Below are 24,979 nucleotides of genomic sequence, written 5' to 3' on the forward strand. Positions count from 1 at the left end.
TGGAGGCACGACTTGTTTGAAAATAAATTACTACTCGTAACGAGTTTGTCGTATGCAGATGCTAGGGCATCCCTTGCAAGTGTTGAGGCACAACATAGCATCCCTTCTTTGATTGGGGATGACACAACGACATCCTCTGCTCATCCCCTGCATTTCAGGGATGGCAATGGAAATTTCCAGCCCATCCCATTGCTCTTGGGATGCATCCATAGAGCATGATATTAAATGAACATCGTATCTTGGCACCATTTGGTACAAGTACAACAAATTGAGTTACTTTTCCAATGGCACCACTTGCTATAAATACAACAGAGTGATGCTAATGATAGTGAGCCTATTCATGAGATTCAAATGATAGTAAGCTTGGAAATCAAGTACTGCAAAAATGGACATGAACAAATTGATATTGGCAAAATATCTTAGTGCAATACTATTTCTTTAGACTCGGTCAACTAAGAAGAATTTGAGAAGCACATTACAGTAACAAAAACTAGCAATTCTGTTATTCTAAAGAATATTACTCCAAACTTGTGCCAATGTTCAGACATTAAGAAGCAATAATTGAGATATTTCAATGGCCTTGGTAGGATGTAGATGTCTAGAAGAATACAAGGTATTTCAAGTTGTAACGAATCGATTAGATACATCTGATGTAATCCACAAGAAAAAAACTAACAAGGAGGCATATGTGGGGAGTGATCAAGGGAACCACTTGAAAAAGAACAGTTTTACTGCTTGTAAATCTCCCTTGAATCCCCAAGGGATACTGATCCAGGTAAGATTTGAAGTGGAAGGGGTTCACGAATCAACTGCTGAAACAGTAGTAATTAGTCTACCTCAAGGTAAAAGGTAGAAATAAAGACCTGAACGTCTTGGTTGTTGTTAATCTTGTAATACAATTTCAGTCTCACAAGAAAAGCTGCATTTATTAAAAATGGAATGAGCTCACTCTTACCCTTGAATTTTGTGATCCCATAAAAGTAATTTTTAATGACAACTTCTAATTGATTCAAATTTCACATATAAATAAACAGGTTCAGATATTTTCCAAAATAATTAACAGCTCCCCTGTTTTTATGTCTGGCCACTTTGAAGCTAAGAATGGTGCTGTACATGGAAGAAGAAAAAATTCATCACTAGAACTCATTTGTTTGGTAAGGGTGCCTCAAAACTGAGGTTCTGGAGTGTCTGTTGGAATATATGACCAACCTGCAGCAACTGCCCCTGCCAGAACATAATTATTTTCAGAATATGAATTGGGAATTAAAAAGAATATCTCAAAAAGATTTACACATTTTATAACCCTCATAAATGCTATATTTATTACCTCTTCGAAGGCTGAGCCAATCATCTGAAGACCTACTGGAAGATCACTTTCTCCAACTTTGACAAAACCACATGGCACCACTAATGCTGGTAAACCAGCCAAATTTACATTCACCTGGTTCAAAACGACAGGCACATGTATAACAGTGTAAAAAGATATAATAACTTTATTATATCCATCCTTGCAAAGAATCTTCTTATCTGGGAATAAAAACAAAAATATATATATAATAGCTGAAGCAGAGCTCATAGTAGAAAATAATTGCAACCTCAAGTTCCCAAGAAAACAGTAAAACAGATCCACTTGTCATATGAAGATCTCACACTATGAACACCATTCTCTCCCATGAAAATTGGGAGTATACTAAACATCTGGTCCCGCTAGTTTGAGCATAATTAACAACCATGAAGTAATGCCAAATGGTTGTCTAGAGACTCTAAGAAATAGATTTACTGTTTCCCTGTGCATTGATGCACACTAATACTGACAAACTGCCTATCGAATTAATTGGCAATTACAAAGATTTTCATCTTCCTTGAGAGCAAGCAGATCCAAGGCCTTTCCTTGAAAGTTCAACTATGAATCTTGAGTTTTATGTTCTTGATAGCATGTTTCATGAGAGTCAGAAAAACATGTTTGTGGTTACAGAAAAGTGATGTTAAAGGCACCGGTATGAAGCAACAATAACTAGACTCGACATGTGATAGACAACAAATAAGCCTATTTGTCGTTGCCATTTCTCTGTTAAGTTGACATTTACCATTCAATTGGCATTACAGTGTGGTGTGTTTAATATCCCAATGTAACTACTTGACCATTAAACTTCTGCATGAATGTTTTTTATGGTTCAAGTAGATCAATCGGGATGCCTGTCTTGTACATGTTCACACAAGTCTTTTTATAAAGTTTTATTTAGTTTTCATCCAATCTTCAAATTTGTCACAGATTAAACCAAGGAAATAGTTAGAGACTGCATTAGTGATAGGATTACTGAAACAATTTAACACGCCAACAGGAAGAAAAGAAAACAAGCTCTCAATAATCCACGAGATGGAAAGCTATTTGTAAACAATTGTTACTGTATGGTGTCAAAGTCCTGTTCATCTAGATTCACATACCAAGAGTTGGAAAAAGAATATCTGATTATTCTCATTTTGGAAACTAGCATTTTTTAAGAAATGACACCTCTATAATTCGATGCTTGTAAGTAAACTGGATCGAATTGAAACTTGTCCTTTGTGGCAAACCATATGAAACTGAAACTGATCTGTAAGTGAGACAAGATTATTGATATTTTATACTGCATTGACCAAGTTCAAGAAATTCATTAGCAGTATACATGGAGACGTTATTTAGCTAGATCCATTCATTTTCTTATGGATACAGTCTTCTCTTGGCATGACACATGAAGACTTAAACATGTATGATTTAGTTTCCAAGCATCATTTATCATACCAGTATCACTGAGGTCTCTAAAGTATTTCACATCCTCATACAAACAGGGTCCGAAAGAATAACTCCCAGGTTTATTCTCTAATACTTGAAATATATAGATATCTTATTGTTAAATAACTGTCTCGACATAACTTCACAAAACTAGGGAAATGAAGTAACGAATGGCTTACAGTCATTATATCTCCTGCATACATAGACAATGGATCATTTACTTTATCTCCTGCAATAGAAAATTTGAAAAATTAGCCAGAAACTATTATAGAGTTTCCAATGCAACAATGTTGAGTGACCTGCAAAAAATTTATATAAAAATGAAAGTCAAACAACCACACCTATCTTATAGGCAGCCGTAGGTGCAGCTGGTGAAATAAGGATATCATTTCCATCTAGAGCCTTACTAAAATCTCTCTGGATCAGTGTCCTGACCTGAATCATTAGTTAAAAATTTTGAGCTTCTACAGATTTAAAATTCACTTTAAAACTAACAGCTAAAGAAAAAGTTTTATCATGAATAGAAAGAAAAATAATATCCAAGGTTGAATAACAGTAACCTCCAATAAAAAATTAATAATTGTATTTATGAAGGGCAAAGGAATGAGAAGCATTAGAGTCAAAATTTTAAACACACCTTTAATTGTTAGTTCCCTCAAACTCCAAATGGAAAAAGAGACTGCAATAACTATTTCAAACAAAAAAGTACAGCTAGCCGTAGGATTAGGGACCGCTGAACTTTGGCAGATGAGGATTACAGTACAGCTGATCGGGTCATTCAGGGATCAATTTTAAACCCATGAACAAGCCAGTTATAAAAATGTAAGGTATATGAAAACTATCATCCCAAATCCTTGGATGCCTGTGATTATATAAGCATAGCAAGCACCAGTGTGTGATTGACCACATTACTCTTCTCATCCATTTGGGGATGGAACGCACAACTCCTTTTCAGGTTGGTGTCCATAAGTGAGTACAATGTGATCTAAAAGTGGCTGAGAAACTCGTTGCCCGTCTAAAACAATTGACGTGGACAATCCAAAATGCCCCCACATGTTGAATATGTGTTGCTTCGTCTTGCCCAGTTACCAAAGTGTTGCAAAGAACACTAACATTTTTTTGACTCTGTCCGCCACCACTAAAATGTAGTTAAGATGCCTTCTTGTTTCAGGAAGCCATCCAACAAAATCCATGAAAATATCCTACCAAGATCACATGGGAAGCAACAGAGGATTATACAATCCCAGCTTCCTATTCACAGGATTGGAGATGCTATGAAAATAACATCCCCAGATGAAGTTTTCAACATCTGCTTGCGTGCATGGCTAATAAAAATATCTTTGTAGATTGGCCAATGTCATATGTACACCAAAATGTCTTGTAACTTTTGAAGAGTGAACTTCTCTCAAAAACTTGATTCTCTGCTCACCCTTAACAACACAAAATTGACAAATATGGTAAAAGGATGCAATTTGCCATGTGGAAACCCTTCTCCTTGTTAGATGCTTTTGTTAAATCAGCACCCTCATGGGCTTCCAGAACCTCTTTTAATTTGGGATCAACATCCTATACATCCACAAAATCCCTGAGGTTTAAAGTATCCAGCTTCATCAAAGAAAAAAGAGATGCAACCAGAGGCTAAGACAAAAAATCTGCAATCTTATTCGGAGCACATTTCTTGTACTTCAGGGCCAAATTGCATTGTTGTAGGCAAGGAATCCACTTGAAATGCCTACTCTACTACATCTTCGACTAAATTTTCAAGAACTGCAGTGGTTGATGATCTGAAAAAATCATTGTCTCCTTGCCAAGCAAATAATGTCTCCAATGTTTGCCTGCTTGCACAATAGCATATAGCGCTCTGATATATGTAGTGTAGTTGAGAACCCATGTCAAGGTTACTGAAAGATAAGCAATTGGGCTACCTTTCTTCAAAAAATAGTAACCATGGCATAGCCTGAAGCATCTATACTTCAATCTAAAGGAAAGCTTCAAATTTGGCAAACCCAAAACTGGAGTATGGCATATCTTTTTACTTTTTGTTTGAAATGCCTTCTCATGCACTCCAGCCCAATGGAGAAGATTGTTGCTCTTAGTCAGCTCAGTGTTCCACAGGGACTCGCCCCCCCCCCCTTAGGGGTCTAGTTTCCTTGCTCCCCCGCGCTCCGGGGACTTGGGGACGAGTAGGGGACGTTTCCCCACGCTCTCAAAATGGAGGAAACTCAGGGGGACGTGCCAGGGAAACGTTTCCCTTCCCTGAGGGGACGTTTCCCCACGCTCCCAAAAAAATGGCCTTGCTTATAGTTTATGATTTAATAGACCTAAAGTGGTACAAAGCTACTCATGTTCTGTATGGGGATAACGTCTTGTGCTGTCTTTTGGTTTCAAAGAGCGTTATTTTAGAGGGTCAGTATCATGGAAATTTGTTGGACCATATAGCACATACATGAATTTTCCCTTTTAAAACTTCTCCTTTTTTTCTCAAGTGATGGCTGGATTACAGTGGGGAGATAACTGGAGTGACAGGCAAAGAATATGAGACATTCAGTTTGTGTTTTTAATTTGCATTGCACATACAAACTATGGAAGCAGCACCTATGTCATGTGGGAAATAATTGGGTGGACTATAGACTAACATGCGTTTACTGCAACCATGACAAAATACTATGGGCAGCAAGAAATCTCAGGAACTGTCGTTATATATGAATTTATACAGTTACAAAATTTACACAGAGCACAGTTGCTCAGCTTGAATTCTCAGGTCTGAAAATTATTTTCACCCCTGAAATACATTGCTAGTTTGAAGTTTGAACTGCATGGCATTGCTCTAATAAGGTAGACAAATTATCCATGCCATCGTTGGTCACCCAAGTTGGTTCGCAGATGGTCATCCTGCAGTCAATGTCATTTGATAGTAAACTGTCAGAAACTCTTTCATGTGATCTTCTCATCTCTCCTGGAACTAAAACTCTTCTTTCAGCATATGGTGTATTGTCTATATTATATATAATATAACAAACTTTCTAGCTGTTGGATCCAATACAGTTGGACAACCCATTGTAGTTGCCCCTTCTACTGCCAATGCAGTGTTCTTGATCTGTTCATTTACCTTTTCACAGAATTCGGTGGCTACCTTATCAAGCTGAAGCTCTCCCTCTGTCTGACCAAAATCTAAATTAGAATTTGACCAAGTTGAATTAGAATTTTAAATTTATTATTTTATATGATATTATAAATTTGGATAATGTCAAATGATATTCATATCAATGATCATGCTTTGCAGCTTTTCAATTCAAACCAAATTGTCATAGTGGACTCAATTAATAAATTATATTTTATATTTATAAATTTTTAAGACCCTGACGCTCCCCCACGTTTCCTAAAAAATGGTAGGGAGCTTTTGCATAGGCTGCTCCCGTGCCCCCTCGCTCCCTCACCCCCTCGTCCCAGAACCTTGGTGGAACATTGAGTCAGCTCATTTAGTGGAGCCGCTATATCAGAAAACCTTGCAATAAACCTTCTGTTGAGAAATCTATAGGGCTACAGTTAGGATCATTTCTCTTAAACTTGATAACTGCTTGTGATGTGTTTTTATTTTTTCTTACTTATTAGCTTCTTCTCTTATAATTATGTTATTCTTATCATCAAATAGCTACCAAAACAAGAAGATCAACTATACACATGAACTCAGGATATAGGCTGCAAGTCAGGGCCAAAACCTCTCCACTTGAGAGGAAAACCCACAAATATCCTCTTCTTATAGATTCTTCAAATGACGAATGCCAAGACCTCTGTTATGCTCTTAACCTGCAAAGCAATACCCAAACATAGAATTTGCGAAGAAAAGATACCGAGAACACAGAATATGCGAAGAAAAGATACCGAGAACACAGAATAGCAATGATTTTATTATTCAGAGAAAAATGTTCACAGGCCTCTTCGAGGGGGCAACCTCCAATAGAGCAGAGCTCGATTACAAAACAAGACACGATGCTCCTCGCAGGGAGTCTCTATCCTTTATATATGACTCATACATGCAATACCACGGGCCAATATCGTGGGTTTTATTAATACCATCTATCTAATACTACTGCCCATTTACCATCTATCTAATACTACCGCCCATTTGCAACTAACTGTGGTCCCGTCATTAATTGCGGGTTAACCACTTACAAATATTAATATGGGCTTTATTGACTCTTGACTATGACGTGATCCCATGACATAAATAAGGGGGTTAGGGTGGGACCCTAACATGCCCTCCCCCTTAAGACTAGCCTTGTCCTCAAGGTTGAAGCTGCGGAAACTGCTGAAGAATAGTGGCTGGTTCCCAAGTTGCATCTTCCGGAGAGGTGTCTTTCCATTTGACGAGGACCTCCTTAATCATGCGGCCACGCAGGTGCTTGTCTCGTGTGTCTAGAACCTGTTCAGGTTGAAGCCAGATTGACCCTTCTTCGTCCAATTCAGGTAGACTGGTTTGAACTCGGCAATTGTTCCCAACTAAGTTGCACGAAACGGGTACGAGTTTCCGAAACGGGAAGCGATACGAAACGTGACCTCCCCAAATTTTGGAAACGGGGAAACGCGAATATATATATATATATATATATATATTGAAAATATTTAAATATATATATATATATATATATATATATATGTGCAATCATAAAGCATAAATGATACATTATAATTTATTACACTTAAACATTACGATTTAATTTACATCACATTTACTCATGAATGATCACATAATGAAAATAAAAATATCGAATGTCCAAAAGCAACCTTTATTATATATCCAAATCTCAAAATCAGCCTTTATTTATATTAATATATGAGGTTGCAAGTACAATAAAGACTATAAGGCTGCAAGAGAGAGATCCAAATCAAGATTTTCTGCATCCACATCCCATTCTTTAGAAGGACCACTATTGTATTGGGAGTCTCCTCCTACATAGTCGAACGACCTTAGTGCTGACTTGATTAAATACACGTTTCATACCCTAGTACCCTACATGATCTTGATTATTGGGAGTTTCCCTTGCATAGAGGGCTTGGTTCTCTTGATTAAATACAAGTTCCATACCTAGTACATGATAAAATCCAATGGAAATATTGCAATCCCTCCAATCCTGAAATCCTGAAAAACAAACAAGTCTGCTGGATTTTGAGTGAGATCTAAAATTCTACTTTCTCCATATGAAATCCAATGAGGGCGAAACCACTCTCAAACATCCTGAGTCATTTCATGGTAATGTTAAAAATTTAAGTAAAAGGATGAAAATGAAAAATAAAGGAGAATATCACTTTTACTTTAAGAATTTAACATTACCATGAATTGCATATCCCTAAATTCTAGAACATCCTGGAAACCCTAAAAAAATTTAAAAACAAATTAAAAAAAAAAATAAAAAACCACTGTTTTTTTGGGGAAACGTGGCCCGTACGACCTGGAAACACGTTTCCGGCCGTACGGCCACGTTTCCGTTTCGGGAAACGTGGCCGTACGGCCGGAAACGCGTTTCCAGGCCGTACGGTACGGGGAAACGCGTTTCGTTTCGTTTCCCCTGGGGAAACGACCCCTAGGGCCACGTTTCCTGCAACTTAGGTTCCCAATCACTTTCTTGAGGCACGATACATGGACTGGGTGGATTTTTGCTGTAGGTGGCAAAGCCAACTTGTAAGCCACTTCTCCAATGCGCTGAAGTACTTGGTATGGTCCGTAGAATTTTGGAGAGAGCTTTTGACAACCCTTGTCTTTGAGTGATGTTTGCTTATATGGTTGCAGCCTCAAAAAGCCCTGATCCCCTTCTTGAAATTGGTGCTCTGAGCGATGTTGGTCAGCCTGTTGCTTCATACGGTTCTGAGCTTGATGAAGATTCTCGCGCATATGGGCAAGCATGGTTGCGCGGTGTTGTAGGAGTTGATCCACGACTTGTACTTTGGAGCACCCCGTGAGATAAGAAGTAGGGGAAGGCGGAAGTTGTCCATAGACTGCTTCATAGGGAGTCATTTTGGTGGTGGCATGATAGTTGGTGTTATACCACCATTCCGCCAGAGGTAACCACTGTACCCAAAGGTGTTGCTTTTCTGAAGTGAAACACCTAAGGTAGGTTTCTAGACATTTGTTGACGGCTTCGGTTTGACCATCTGTTTGCGGATGATATGAAGTACTAAGTTTGAGATGAGTGCCTTGTATTCTGAAGAGCTCCTGCCAAAAATTACTGGTGAAGATTGGGTCGCGGTCGGACACAATAGAAGTGGACATGCCATGCAATTTGAAGATCTGATCCATGAAAGTTTGAGCAACCAAAGTTGGTGTGAATGGTTGGGGTAGGGCGCAGAAATGAGCATACTTCAACAGTCGGTCCACAACCACCATGATGACTGACTTGTTCCCAGACTTTGGAAGACCTGTAATGAAATCCATGGAGACCTCCGTCCAAATTGACGCTGGAATGGGCAATGGTTGTAATGTGCCTGGTGTGTTGACGGTTTCCCCTTTGTGGCGTTGACAGACATCACATTCTGCTACGAAAGTAAGGATGTCCTGTTTCATGCCGGCCCAAAAAAATGATCTTCTGGTGCGAGCATACGTCTTCTGAAAGCCCGAATGTCCTGCAATGGGAGATGAGTGCAATTCTGCCAAAATGCGACTTTTGAGGGTGGATGTTGGTGATATTACGACTCTGTCCTTGTAGCGAAGAATATCATTCTGCCACGAGTAGCCCTTGCTGGAATTAGGATCTACCTGCAATTGAGAAATGAGTTGGGAGAGCCCAGGATGTGAAAACCATTCCCTGCGAGCCTCTTCAATCCAGTCTGGAATGGGGAGGGAAATTGCGAGCAGAGTACTTTCCTCCTCAAATTGGCGCGACAATGCATCTGCTACCCTGTTGTCTTTCCCTTTCTTGTAAATGATCTCATAATCATATCCCAGCATTTTGGCTAACCATTTATTTTGTTGTGGGGAAGATAGGCGTTGCTCCAAAAAATATTTAACACTGTGATGATCTGTGCGGATTTGGAAACGTCGCCCCAACAAGTAAGGTCGCCAGGTCTCGATTGCATGTAAGATGGCCATCATTTCCTTCTCGTAGGTAGATTGGCCCAAATTCCTCCCACTTAGTTGTTGGCTGGTGAAGGCCAATGGTCGCCCTTCCTGCATTAAGACCGCTCCAATACCTGTTCCCGAACCATCACATTCAATGACAAATGATTTGGTGAAGTCCGGTAGTGCTAAGACAGGAGTGGAACACATGGCGGTTTTGAGAGCGGTAAATGCCTGTTGTGCTTCCTCGTTCCAGAAGAAGGAATTTTTCTTTAGGAGTTGCGTTAGGGGCTTCGCTATGCGGCCATAGTTGCGGACAAATTTACGATAATAGCCTGTGAGACCCAAAAATCCTCTCAAGCTTTTCAAGGTCTTAGGTTGAGGCCATTCTTGCATTGCCTGGATCTTTTTGGGGTCCACCTTGACACCCAAATACTCAACTTCTTCCATGCCAAACGAACACTTAGACATCTTGACAAATAATTTATGCGTGCGGAGCAGTTGCAAGAGTAGATCTACATGCTGAAGATGTGCCGCCCAAGTGCCACTATAGATGAGGATGTCATCGAAGAAGACAAGGACAAATTTTCTGAGATATGGTTTGAGGAGGTGATTCATAAGGCTCTGAAAAGTAGAGGGGGCATTTCAGAGACCAAATGGCATGACCAAGAACTCATAATGGCCTTCATGAGTTCTGAAAGCTGTCTTGGGAATGTCGACTTCCTTCATGCGAATTTGGTGGTAGCCTGAGCGAAGATCCAACTTAGTGAAGAATTGAGCCCCATTGAGTTCGTCCAGCAAATCGTCAACCACTGGGATGGGAAATTTATCTTTGACTGTTAACTTATTGAGGGCCCTGAAGTCGGGACACATCCGCCACTCCCCATCTTTCTTGAGGACCATGACCACTGGAGATGAATAAGGACTAATGCTGGGACGAATGACACCTGCTTCCAACAATTCCTTGATGATTTTTTCTATTTCATTCTTTTGGGTGAACGGATATCTGTATGGCCGCACATTTGGGGGTTGGGCCCCTGGAACCAATGTGATGCTATGATCATGTTTCCCTCGCGAGGGTGGAAGCTCATGAGGCTTGTCAAAGACCGTCCGATGTTTATTTAAAATCTGTTGCATCTCAGGATGAATTGGCGAAGACATGGTGTCTACTACCTAGATGGCATTAAATTGAGCTACCACTCCATGATGGCCCTTTTTAACAATTTTTCCATCCTATGCGAGCTGATGATAGAGGGGGCTCCCGCCTGTAGTCCACGGAGGGTATGTGTGGAGTTGTTCTGCTTAAAACTCATATATAACTCCTGGAAATCCATTGTGATTGGCCCCAGAGTGCGGAGCCATTCTGCGCCTAGGACAATGTCGCAACCCCCCATGTGTATTGCAAACATGTGGGTTTTCAATTGATAATCCCCCATTTGAATTTTGACATTCTCACAGCGACCTTCACATTTCATTGTGCCCCCATCTGCAATGTGGACTTGGAAGTTAGAAACTGCCCGGACGAAACAATGTGCTGCTTCAGCGATCTTTTGATGGATGAAATTATGGGTACTTCCACAATCAATCAAGACTACTACTAGGCGATGTTTAAGAAAACCCCTGATTTTGAGAGTTTGAGGGGACGAAATTCCTGCCAATGCATTTAGCGAAATAATTGGTTCATCAGATACAATCTCCTTTTGGTTATCTTCTTCGATCGCCTCCGGTTCCTCAAGTGGTGGATCTTCCTCGGTGGAGCTGTAGTCAGTGGCATCTATTTGAAAAAACTTGTGCTCTTTGCATTTATGACCCGGGGAATATTTTTCATCACAGTAGTAACATAGTCCTTGCTTCCTTCTTTCGGCCATTTCCGCAGGTGACACCTTTTGAATCTTAAGTGTCTGAGTCATATTGGGAGCCTGTGAGGGACGACCTTTAGCGGGGAAGTTGGGGCGGCTGGATTGGGCTGTTAATGCACGTTCCACCTTACGGGCTACCTGGCAAGCCTCTATCCATGTGGGAGGGTGGTGGAGTAGAACCTGAGCTTTGATGGCTTCTTTAAGACCGCTGATAAAGCATTCCATGTAGAACTCATCTGTGAGACCTCTAGTGCGGAAGGCTAAGGCTTCAAAAGCAGTAATATATTCCTCCACTGTACCCCTCTGTCGGAGCTTAGTGAGACGCCCAAAAAAAGAGTCTTCCTGTTCAAAGCGACTGCGAAGAGTTTTGGCAAATTGGGCCCAATTCTGAAAATGTCCATTGTAACGCTGATGCCATTCCTTCCATTGCCATCGTTCATTGTCCAAGTACATGGTGCCCACCATAAGCTTAGTCCCCTCATCTATGATATGATTCAATTGGAAATACTGCTCCATTTGTGCTAGCCATGCGGACGTGTGAGAACCGTCAAATTTATGCATATCCAACTTGGGAGGTCGCTGACTTGGTGGTGGATGGGTGTGCCAGACGTGAGGAGAGTGGCTAGACTCACCCTCATGGTGTTCATGGCCATTATACGCCTCCTCGTGGGCTGGCTCCTTGCCCTTTGGGAGTGCATCATGTATCTGGTTACTTATTCCTTTAAGCTCAAGTTCGATATTCTTCACCGCAGTTTGGAGGGAGTGCACATGGTCTTCAATTTTGTCGATCCTTTCATTGGCCATCGCTTGAGCGCGAGTTTCTACCATACACCAACCTGATGAAAAATTGGGACCGCCTAAAAAATTTTTACTAAGAAATTGAATGGTACCACCTTGCTCAACTTGTCGTCCTGATTTTGATGGGCTAGGTCACCAATAAGCGCCCCGGAAGATCTCGGACTTTTTTTTTTTTTTTTTTGGAAAACTCCTAACGGAGTTTTACTCCTTCCTGATCAATACTGCAGTCGCCAAATCCTCAAAATGTCAATGCCGCCAAAAGTCCTGCGAAAATTATATCCAGGTACAGGAACCCTTCACAACTACTCCGATTTGGTGGATCTGAGAGATCTGAATGGTGGAACAACTGCTGCTGCTGATCTGGAATAGATGATGTGTGATCCCCCGATAGAAAGGGAACTATGGTCTTGAGGAGTGTCAGGTGATACAGATCGCAATATACATAAGGGTCTGACAGTAGTACTCAGCCCAATGTTTCAGGGCTCTAACTAAGGAGGATCGACCGTACCCTTAGCCGTACAACCCGACTACCCTATCGTACGGGCGAGTAATCTCTCCGAGTGCTGTTCTCGGTGTACTGTAGCCACAAGACGGCCGAAGGTTTATCTATGGCGAGGTTTCAAGGGAGCTAGGGGGCTTCCTATATACCCAGAGGGTACGTGGAAGACAGTCCGTGCGTGGTTCTGTCTAATGCGCTACTACTCGAAGGGGTACCCACAGGGGTTACAAGGGAGTCCAACAGACGTGACCACCTCTTGTATTTCCTGCGTGCATGCCTCCCCAAATCCGCAGGTTTATGCGCTTAACGACAGATCCCGTGGTTTAAAGACGCCGGAACACGTCTCTAGCCAAAAAAAAAATTTGCTAAAATTTGGAGATCCCACCGAGCCCTGGAAAGTGCTCTGATACCACTTGTTATGCTCTTAACCTGCAAAGCAATACCCAAACATAGAATTTGCGAAGAAAAGATACCGAGAACACAGAATATGCGAAGAAAATATACCAAGAACACAGAATAGCAATGATTTTATTATTCAGAGAGAAATGTTCACAGGCCTCTTCGAGGGGGCAACCTCCAATAGAGCAGAGCTCGATTACAAAACAAGACATGATGCTCCTCGCAGGGAGTCTCTATCCTTTATATATGACTCATACATGCAATACCACGGGCCAATATCGTGGGTTTTATTAATACCATCTATCTAATACTACCGCCCATTTACCATCTATCTAATACTACCGCCCATTTGCAACTAACTGTGGTCCCGTCATTAATTGCGGGTTAACCACTTACAAATATTAATATGGGCTTTATTGACTCTTGACTATGACGTGATCCCATGACATAAATAAGGGGGTTAGGGTGGGACCCTAACAACCTCTTAGACCAAGACCAATATCCTTCCAAGACCAAGTCCAACCTTCTTGATGATGTGCTTCCTTTTTCCAAGTCAAACCCAGTCAAATCTCTTCCAGCATCACAACTTTGACCCCCAGCCTATGTCACAAGGTTCGTCGAACTTTAACCTTGAGGTTTGAATTTTGGCGAACCTTGAAAAAACTTTGAGGTTCAGCGAACCTCATCGAACCTCATAGCCATTGACCAAGTCCACAGATCAAAACCCATAACTTCATGTCACAACTCAAGCTTGTAATTTATCCTTGCAGTTTCCATGTCTATGATAACATTTTTGATGTTTGCTGATGTTGATTTCTTACTATTTTATCATATAATTCATTTTATATATATATATATATGAACCTAAAGGCGAACCTCATCGAACCTCATCAAAAATTGAACACAAACTGAACTTAATCATTGCTGAACCCGAACTCGAACCTGAACCATGTGACATTGACCCCAGCTACAAAATTTCAGCCTCTACTGCAGGTCTAAAAATTTTGGACCTGCGACAATTGTTGCTTCCACATCTGTGAGCAAAATTTTGTCTTCCAAGGCCTCCCATCAACTTCGATGACTTGCTTCTTCTTCTCAGTTTTTGCCCAAAACTTCTCAGTCAATGTGCCAAGAACTTCTCAGTTTTTGTGCCAATAGATGCGGCTTGCAAAGATCGAAATTTTGGTCGGAAAATCGCAGCAAATTGAGGTCAAAACACCCTTGGTCAACACTGGTCAAACCTGCAACAGACTGAAATTTTGGCCCTGCAATTTGTCCTCCTTGCCACACGTGTGAGAGAATTAAGCTGCCCAATAGTTGTATGAACCTAAGTTGCACTGAAACGGATATGAGAACGGATACGGAAACGGGGTTTGAAACGGATACGGAAAATTTTCAAAAAATCTGGATACAATACAGCAGGGAATGGCACATAATAAATAAATATAAAATATAAAATATATGTATATATATATATATATATAAATTTAGAAAAAATAAAATAAAATAAAATCCATATTACCATTCATATTTTAGAATATAGATTAGATATAAAGACTAAAAATACATAATCAATTATCATCTATGATCTATCATGATTCATCATCATCAATTTAGCATAAACATTGTCATCATCATTAACGATTATTATAACATTCATGATTCAAGTTTCAACATATCATCAAGTTTTTGTTTCAAATTTCAAACATCAAGTTATCAACATGACAAGTTACACGGACACCATCATTACCAAAATTAATAATGCATACTAATTACTACATAGTACAAAGTACAAAATGAACTATGACTAGCAGTCTACTATCATTATTCATAATTCATATGGTTGTTCAAAAGTTTAAAAGTTAAAACACCATCATAAATTACATTTACATATCATCAAATATGTCTTCATTCATGCCACTAGAAGGTTCCACATCCTCTCTAGAAGTGGGACTGGGAACATTGCTGCCATGTCCACTTGAAGATCCACCTATTGGTGACTCTGCATCAAACAAATTCATATGAGACATGGCATTCAATGTCATATCCAAGTCAGGCAACTCTAGTTCCACGTCCCATAATTTGGTGGGCCCAAATTTATAATCATCTCTCTTGTGTGACAGAGGCGAAGGTTTGAATGAACATAGTAACATACACTAGTTCCTCAACCTTCTTAGAGCCCAATCTGTTTCGCCTCACTGAATGGATGAAGCCGAATGTACTCCAGTTCCTTTTTGCTGAAGAGGAACTAACAACCTATGACAAGATCTTGATGGCCAATTTTTGGATATGTGGAAGTGCCCCACCATAAAAGTTCCACAACTCAATTGGACTTAATCTGGTCTTGTCCCGCATACACTCAATATCACAACCCCAACTCTCTGATCCCAACAAATGAGAAAACTGTGCACGAATCTGAAGCCCAATTTCAGGATCTACAAAAAGCTTTCTAAAAGCATTTTTAAATCCTTCTGCGACTTCTAGGTCTTTGTTTGGTGTGGTTCTTTTTGGATCACGTAGCAACTCTGCAACATAATATTTTGGATTCACTGCATAGGCTAAAAGGTGCAATGGGGTGGTCATCTTGTTCCACCTTTTGGTCAATATATCTTTTACTTCTCTGTAAAAGAATTCATCCGAGTCATTCTCCTTGGCATTTATAACCAACCTTATCTTCTCTATCATGGAATCAATGTCCTCATACACTTCTCCCAAATTAGGCATATCTGTGTCAAACATACGGAGCAAATCCACAATTGGCTTAGTAAATGCCAAGAGGTACTCTACCCTATCCCACCATTCATCATCAACAACCAACCATTTCATTGCTTGTGCTCTATCAGATTGGGATTGCCTCCATTGATTCCAAAGAGAAATGCATACCATTGATTGTAATGCATCTTTCACCTGCATAAGCCTTGTTAAAATTATGATGTGAGAAGCAAATCGAGTCTCGCCAACCTACAGGTGCCAAATTGCCAATGTTTCAAATTTCAACAAATTAAAAATCATAATTTGATTGAATAACTATTATGATTCATGAATCATGACATTTGAGAATCCAATTTAAATATTTGAATTTAGAGTCAAAAATTAGAATTTATGAAACATGTAATAAACTTTAAAGTATAGGTACCTTAAGGAGCTCCAACTTAGCAAATTCCCTGTAGATGCCTTGGAACATGTGGCGGTTTGTGATAAAGGCTTGAATTTCTTTTGCCTCTTCAAAAATAGCTCAAATCTACTCAATTTGCTTCCCCATCTTGCTCAACATGAGGTTCAATGAATGTACAGCACAAGGGGTCCAAAAGATGTGCTAATATTTGCCTTCAATAATTAGGCCTGCTGCTCTACACATCGTTGCATTGTCAGTTATTACCTGGACAACATTTTCAGGCCCACCAATTCAATTGCTTCAATCAAGATGTTAGCAATGAATTGAGAATCTTTCATCTACCCCTCACAATCCACTACCTTCAAAAACATTGCCCCCTGTGGGCTCTGAACAATCACACTGATCAAAAGCCTATTTCTTTGATCTTTCCATCCATCATAAATGATGGACACCCCTGAAATGAACCATGAATGACGAATGAGGCCTAATTTAGCCTCCAAATCTAATTTTTCAACACTCAACAATATGGTGCGTAACTTCTCATATCCAGGGCTCTTGTACCCTCTTGGGGCTTCATTCACTGTTTTTACCATCTTTGCCCAGTAAAGAGATCGCACAAGGTTAAAGGGAAGACCATTTGCATAAATGCATTGGGCTATAGCTGCATTTGCTATCTCTCGAGCATCATTATTAAAACTCTTTTCAAGCGGTCCCAAATTTGACCGCTTTGAACAAACAATTCCATGAGAATGAAGTGGAGGCTTTGATGAAGATGCTCCCAACCTTGTTGGGTGTTTTAATTGGGAGGCAGGATTTGCCTCATTTGCTTTAGCATCTGCCTCGCCTTGTTCTCTCTGATATTTTGCAAGTTTTGCCTTGCTTAAACCATTTCCATCTGTCCCATTCTCTTTAGGTGGGCCACTGCATATTCGAACCCCATTGCCTTTTAACCCAAGCAAATGTGCTTTAACCCGTGTGTATGATCCCTTATACTCCTTTTTACACTCACTGCAAACCCATGCCAATGATCCACCTCCTTGGATCTTCTCAACAGTAGTGTTGACACCTAATCCTCTGCGATTTGGTGAATTTGGAATGTGAACAGTCATCAAGAAGATGAACTGATCAGTCACATTCATGTATATAACAATAGCTACCTAATGAAATAAACGAATCAGTTTTTCTGCCAAGTCTGGAGTTACTCCTGGCCTGACATGGTATCAGAGCACAGGTCCCAGGTTCCTTTTTTGGCGTGCCTTGTAACTCCTCTGTCCCATACTCTGCCATAACGCATCTGCCTGCTATTGTGCATCCGTTGGTTAACGCCTGAACATTTGATGAGGTTGCGTGAATGGTGGAAGGAGCCATTTCATTTTTTTTTGAAAAAAAAGGGCTCATTTGAACTGCGTTGAATGTGCTCGTATGAACGCTGGTATGTGCTGAGTATTAACGCTGTTAAATGGTATTTGAAGTGCTGTATTGAACACCTGTTTATAACGCTGTATTGAATGGTTTATAACGTTGTATTAAATGGTGTATAACGTTGTATTGAATGGAGTTACTGCGTATCGTTTAACGCTGAATAAATGGTGTATAAACGCTGTATCACATGAATGGTGTATTAACGCTGTATCGTTTAAAGCTGTCTCTTGAATGTTTATAACGCTGGTATGGTGTAACCTATCTAACCACCGTAATAAGAGAGAAGCCACGACCTTGTTGTAGCTGCTATTTTTGTGAAGTGTCACTATGGAAAAACAGGTGAAGACCTGGTGTGAGCCACTGATATGAAGAGAAACAGTACATAAATGCTTTGATATTCTTTACGATTAGTTTCTTGCAAAGCTTGCTGCGAAAGCTGAGGTTTTCCCAGGTTCTGAGTTTCGAATTGCATATGATGAAGCAATGTCATATGAGTAAAGATAAGCTTGTGGTACAAGAGTAAGTTTATGTTTTGCAAGACCTTTATATTCTCAGCGTTTCCTGTGTGCCTACGGCCCCTCTGTCAAAGCGCTATTCTTTTTCATTCTCTGAATTAAAAAAAAAAGGATTATATGCAGTGACATAGCATATACTGAGGGTTATATGCAGTGAAAATTTTATGATAGTGATAGCATTCCTTTTTAGCAGCAGAAGTTTTTTTTTCCACAAGAGCACTTTAACGCTGCCATATTTTTATTACTGGCTTCAAAGTCTAGAGAATCAAAGGGATTTATGGTGATTTTTTAGTCTCTTCAGTGAACTTTAAAATTGTAATACCGTTGCTGCTCCAACTTTGTAGAGCTCGCGGTTGATACCGTTGCTGCTCCAACTTTGTAGAGCTCGCGGTGAATGATTGATTATTTCCCACAGAGATTTTTTTTGAATACAATTTCACTGTATATCAGCAGAAGTATTTTTTTTACAGAATGCATTCAATCATCTCTATGGTAGGAATAGTTCTCACTGGCAAAGAGAACTATCCTGAATGGTCCCGGATGATAAAACACACCCTCATCTTCAATGAGTTGTGGAAAGAAGTGTGTGTCGAAGAAGGAGACAATGACCCAGTGCAGCCTACATCAGACAAAGAGCTCGTCATTTGGGAAAACAAGAACAGCAAAGCCTATGCATTAATCGCAGCATCTGTAAATGAAGAAGTAAGTCGCCATATTTCATCATATTCCACTGCCTTTGAAGCTTTACAAAAACTGAAAGAACTCTATGACTCACATTCTGCACTTGAAGTTGTTCAGCTCATGATTAAACTCTTCACTCTTGAACTGAAAAATAATGATCCTCTTGCTCTTGCATCTGAAGTAAAATCCATAATGCATGATATCAAATCCACTAAGGTTGAGCTGGATATCCCTCTTATTGCTTTTCTCAAGGCACTCTATCCTACTTACTCCAATTATCTTGAGTCTTTACAAGCAAATGGAAATCTTAAAGATATAACCTTTGACTCTCTTGTGAAAAAGTTTGCTGAAAGAGAGAAAGCCTTTGGAAAGAAGACAGTCCCTGAATCTTCTGAAGAGACTGTTTGCCTTGCTCATAAAGAAAAGCATCCTGCTCAAGATTCTACAAGAGGAAGAGGTGGACGAAGAGGAAGAGGAAGATACTTCAGAGGCAGGGGGGGCAGACATTCTCAAGCAGAGAAAGCAGATTTGCACTGTATTCGCTGCAAAAGAAATGGATCACATGATGCATCCACATGCAATATACCATGGGACAAAATTGAGTAGAAAAGAAACCAGCAAAAAGGTAAAACTGATGATACAGACAAAGGTAAAGCACCTGAATCCGCTCACTATATTGAGGCACAATGTAACATTGGAGTAAATGAAGATTTGTTTAATGCTTCACTTGCTTCTTCGAAAAATGATTGGTTGCTTGATTCAGGAGCAACCTGTCATATGACTCATAGGAAAGATTTTTTTGAAGATTTCACTGACAATGTTGATGGAGCAGTATACTTTGCAGATCAGTCAAAAATCAAGCCATCAGGGCTTGGCACAATCAGGCTTAAACTGCCTGGTCTTCCAGACTTTCTTCTGGATCATGTTCTATATCTCCCACAGCTCAAGAGAAACTTGTTGTCCTTGGTCCACATCCGCCAGCAAGGTCACTCCATTCATATGTTTGATGGCAAGCTTGAGGTAAGAAAAGCATCTGACCACTCACTTGTCATGAGGGGAATAGAAGAAGAAAGGCTTCTCAAATTGCAAGGAATCTCTGCTCATGCACAACATTTCTCGTATATTTCTCATCATGAAGAAGGTACACTTCCATCAAGTTTATTATGGCATGCTAGATTTGGACATTTAAACTATGACAGTCTTCGCTTATTGAAGAAAAATGGTGTTGCTGGTTTGCCTACAATTCCTAGGAAACATAAGCAATGTGATGCTTGCATTTTAGGAAAGCATAGCAAACAGTCTTTTCATGATTCACATTCAAGAGCACATAGGAAGCTTGAACTCATTCATTCAGATTTATGTGGTCCAATGCCTGTTCCTTCTGCAAATGGAAATAAATATATCATGACATTTGTTGATGATTACACAAGAATGTGTTGGGTTTATTTATTGAAGAACAAATCTGATGCTTTTCAAACATTCAAGAATTTTCATAAATGGATTGAAAATGATGCACAATCTCATATTGGGTCCATTCGCACTGATAATGGAAAAGAATATACATCAAATGAATTTGAAAACTATCTTCGCCAACATGGGATCAAACATCAAACAACTGTACCTTATAATCCCCAACAGAATGGTGTAGCAGAAAGAATGAATAGAACAATTTTGAATATGGTACGATCCATGCTTTTCTTCAAAAATGTAAAGATAATGTTTTGGGCTGATGATGTTCTATGTGCTGCATATATAAAGAATAGATGTCCATCTAGTGCTATAAGAAACAAGACTCCTTATGAATTGTGGTATGGACATGTTCCTTCGGTAAAACATCTCAGGATTTTTGGTTCCACCTGTTATGCTTTAGAGGTGTTTGAATACCCCAGGAAGATACATTTACGACTTCTAGCACCAAGTTTGTTTCTATGTACCTTATCGCTTGGATAGATTCGCAAAAACAAAATCATTTCAAGAATTTGATAATCAGATTCCACATCTTGAAGGGGGGATTCCTATACTAGATCAACATGTGGAATCTTCTTCTGAAGAACAATCTCCCCTGCATGAAACTCCAACAACGGATGATGCTTTAAGTGATGTAATTGATAGAATTGGGAGACCCAATCTTGATTCAGTCCCAACTCAATCAACAGAGCAGCCTGGACCATCTCAGAAAGGTCCCCCAAAGTGGCTGACAAAGACACTTGAAAGTGTTCATCCTGATGAAATTGGAAAAACAGGAACCAGAAATTCAAACCGACAAAATGGAGGTGATGTAGATGACTCTAATTCACCTGTTGATATGGATGTTTCTTATGATTGTGAATTGAACTTGTCTACAGATTTTGAACCAACTTCCTTTAAAGAAGCTGCTTCTCATGATGAATGGAAAGAAGCAATGCAAAAGGAGTATGATGCCCTCATAAAGAACGGCACTTGGAAGCTGGTTGATCCTCCATTTGGAACCAAACCAATTGGCTGCAAGTGGGTCTACAAGAACAAGTACAAAGTTGATGGCTCACTTGACAAGCACAAAGCTAGGCTTGTGGCAAAAGGTTTTGCACAAAAGGAAGGGGTCGATTATGAAGAAACTTTTGCCCCCACAGCAAAATGGGCCACCATCTGGACACTCTTTGCACTAGCAGCTCAGAACGGTTGGAAAGTCCATCAAATGGATGTAAAAACTGCCTTCTTGAATGGAGATCTAAAAGAAAATGTTTTTATGTCCCAGCCTGAAGGATTTGCTGTGAGAGGACATGAACATAAAGTATGCAAACTTGTGAAGTCCTTGTATGGCCTCAAACAAGCACCACGAGCCTGGTATGAAAACCTAACTAAGCATCTTCTGAAACTCAACTTCAATCATTTTGATCTTGATGATGCAACTTTATTTGTCAAGAAAGTTGGCAAAACAGTTGTATATCTTGTGGTATATGTAGATGATCTTTTAATGACAGGGAACAATGAAAGCTATATTGCATCCATAAAGAAAGAATTAGGAAAAAGTTTTGAAATGACTGATTTGGGCTATGTTCATTACTATCTTGGCATTGAAGTAACCCAACATCCAAAATCCATATTTCTTTCTCAAAAGAAATACATTGGAGATTTGTTAAATAGATTTGGCATGACAGAGTGCAATCCTCTTTCTACTCCAATGGAACAAAACGTAAAGCTCACATCTATTGAAGGAAAGGAATTTGAGGATGCAACAAAGTATAGACAGCTTGTAGGAAGTCTCATCTACCTCACTACTACCAGACCAGACATTTCATTTACTGTTGGAATCCTCTCCAGGTTCATGCAAAAGCCTTGTGAGGGACATTGGTCTGCTGCAAAAAGAGTTCTAAGGTACTTGAAGGGAACTCAAGACCTTGGAATCAAGTATACACAGGTGGACGACTTCAGCTTGATTGGATACTCTGATTCAGACTTCGATGGAGACAAAGAAACTGGAGTATCTACTTCAGGATATGCTATGAGTCTTGGATCAGGAGCTGTCTCTTGGAGATCACGCAAACAATCAGTTCCAATAGATTCCACAACAGAAGCAGAATACGTGGCAGCAGCTGAAGCAACGAAAGAAATTGTGTGGCTCAAGAAAATTCTTGAAGATTTGCAGGTAAAACAAGTACAATCAACTCCACTCATGATTGACAACACCTCTGCAATAAAGTTGGCCAAGAACCCAAAGTTCCATGATCGTACAAAGCACATCAATACTAAATATCATCTGATCCGACATCATGTTGAGGCCAAAACAATCCATCTCCGTCATTGTTCCACAAATGAGCAAATTGCAGACATCTTCACCAAAGCGCTTGGAAGAAAAAAGCTTGAAAGATTCAGAACGATGCTTGGACTCACCAACATCCCTTCAGATTAAGGGGGGGAATGTTGACACCTAATCCTCTGCGATTGGGTGAATTTGGAATGTGAACAGTCATCAAGAAGATGAACTGATCAGTCACATTCATGTATATAACAATAGCTACCTAATGAAATAAACGAATCAGTTTTTCTGCCAAGTCTAGAGTTACTCCTGGCCTGACAAGTAGTTACATATTTCCAAAGTGGTGACTTTGGATCAACTTTAGGGGTTGATTCAATTTCATGTTCCACTTCCTCTGCCTCATGAATGGCTGAACTTGAAGTTGCCATGAATGATGATGATGATGATGTAAATGAAACTGAAAAAGAAAATTGACAAATATCATATATGTATTTCAAAAGTTCAAAACAAGTTACAATTTACAAACTTAAAATTTTAAAAAATTAAAATATGTATCTCAGTCTTCAGATCCCAAGAAAACCCTAGTAAAACTGAACAACAAACCAGAACCCTAGTGAACATGGACATCACAAACCCTATAATGAGGAAGATGGGTGTCAATTCTCATAAATATAACCCAAACCCAGTGAACAACCAAGTTTGCTAGTTGGTGTCAAAGGTTAGTTAAGTGGTTTGGGTAATTTTCTAAAGTTTATAAAGATTTTAAACATTGATCAAGTGTTGGGTTCTATGTATTCCAGCTACAAACATGAACAAGTTACTTTCTGGGATTAGCTGCCAACTGCAACAACTTTCTCCTTTATGGATTTGATCATCAGTTTTTTAACATAGTTTAACATTAACAAATATTTAGCATTAAATTTTAGCCTTCTTTGTTGTGTATGTATTTCACTGTATAGAATTTCAACAGATGCATAAAACCCTATAAAGTGTGAAGAAATGAGAAGATGTTGGTAAAAATTCAGATCTGCTATTGTAATTGATTGCTCAAGTTCCTCTTGCCTTTATTATTCTTCATTACAGAATGGTATTATGGTACAGTTCAAATTTTAAAATATTTAATCCTATGATTAGCCATCTATTTTTAATGGAATTGTCGAAATGCATCTGTTGTTAAGGTTGATAGCTAAATGGTTTTATTATGTTTTTTTCCTTCTTGTGGACTTTAAGTGATCTCTTCTACAATTTAATTGCATTCTTAAGTGCATACCACTGTTCTTATGGGTACTGTCCATATGATGAGGTGGCCTTATGACTAGTGATGGAAAGGCAAGCAGGTAGAAGTTATTTAGTATTAACACATTTTAAAACAATAAACTTAAAACAGTGAAGTTCACTGACCTCTAGGCGTCGGGCGATGAAAAAAGTTGAACAACTGTAAAAGTCCCACACCCAAACCACAGCGGTGATCAACTGTCTCGACAGATTCCACGATAATGGAAGCAACAGGCACCAACTCTCCGCGGCCACAAGTCTTAACTACCAAATGCAACTCTCAGCGGCATATGGCAAATGCAACTCTTCCTCTAGGCGGCAACAAGTCTCAGCGGCTTCCAAATGCAAATGATAAATGATAAACGATAATGCTTCACTCCACTTTTAAGTTTTAGGTTAGGGTAAAGTGTAAATGAGCGTAGTTTTAACTTGAAACAAACCAATTCCACTGTTCCCGACGGGCAGATGCCAGCATTCTACTGAAAACGTTTTTTCATCAAAAACTTTTCACGATTTTCGAAAAACGTTTTAAATTTTTTAATATGTTACACAATTTCCTAAAACGTTTTCATTTTTTTTAAATGGCAAGTTTTTTCGGAAAAGACGCCTTAAAACGGCTAGGAAAAAAACTTCCAATCTCCGAAAAAATAACGGCACCAAAAATGTTTTTCCGACGTTTTTCCTGAAGAAATTTCAACTGCCACTCCGGTTAACATTTGTCCTTAACACTCCATGCATTTAGTTTTAAATCCAAGCATGATAAAAATTATAAAATCTGGAAATGACAATAATTTTCTAAAAACACAAATTTAAAGATTTCACAACTGCTGAAATTACAAAAATAAAACACAGCAAA

At 39.5% G+C, this 24,979-nt stretch overlaps 1 protein-coding gene across 2 annotated transcripts in view; it reads right to left on the reverse strand.

The window, feature by feature from the left end:
- Window positions 1–480: 480 nt before the first annotated feature.
- Window positions 481–24,979, reverse strand: part of LOC149165316 (Amidase family protein) — a 191,627-nt gene continuing 167,128 nt past the window's right edge. Inside the window, exons 7-10 of one of the 2 annotated variants that reach the window (XM_089432284.1) lie at window positions 3,115–3,208; window positions 2,953–3,002; window positions 1,328–1,441; window positions 481–1,224 (exon numbers count right to left, since the gene is read on the reverse strand). In XM_089432284.1, the coding sequence (XP_089288410.1) occupies window positions 1,144–1,224; window positions 1,328–1,441; window positions 2,953–3,002; window positions 3,115–3,208 (339 nt within the window). In that variant the 3' untranslated portion in view covers window positions 481–1,143. The remainder of the gene's footprint in view (window positions 1,225–1,327; window positions 1,442–2,952; window positions 3,003–3,114; window positions 3,209–24,979) is intronic. The other variant, XM_089432285.1, reaches the window with a different exon arrangement.

Source organism: Pinus tabuliformis, chromosome 5_1 (genome assembly GCF_031772625.1).
Source record: "Pinus tabuliformis cultivar Carrire ecotype Pingquan chromosome 5_1, CPIR1, whole genome shotgun sequence".
NCBI classification, from domain to species: domain Eukaryota; kingdom Viridiplantae; phylum Streptophyta; class Pinopsida; order Pinales; family Pinaceae; genus Pinus; species Pinus tabuliformis.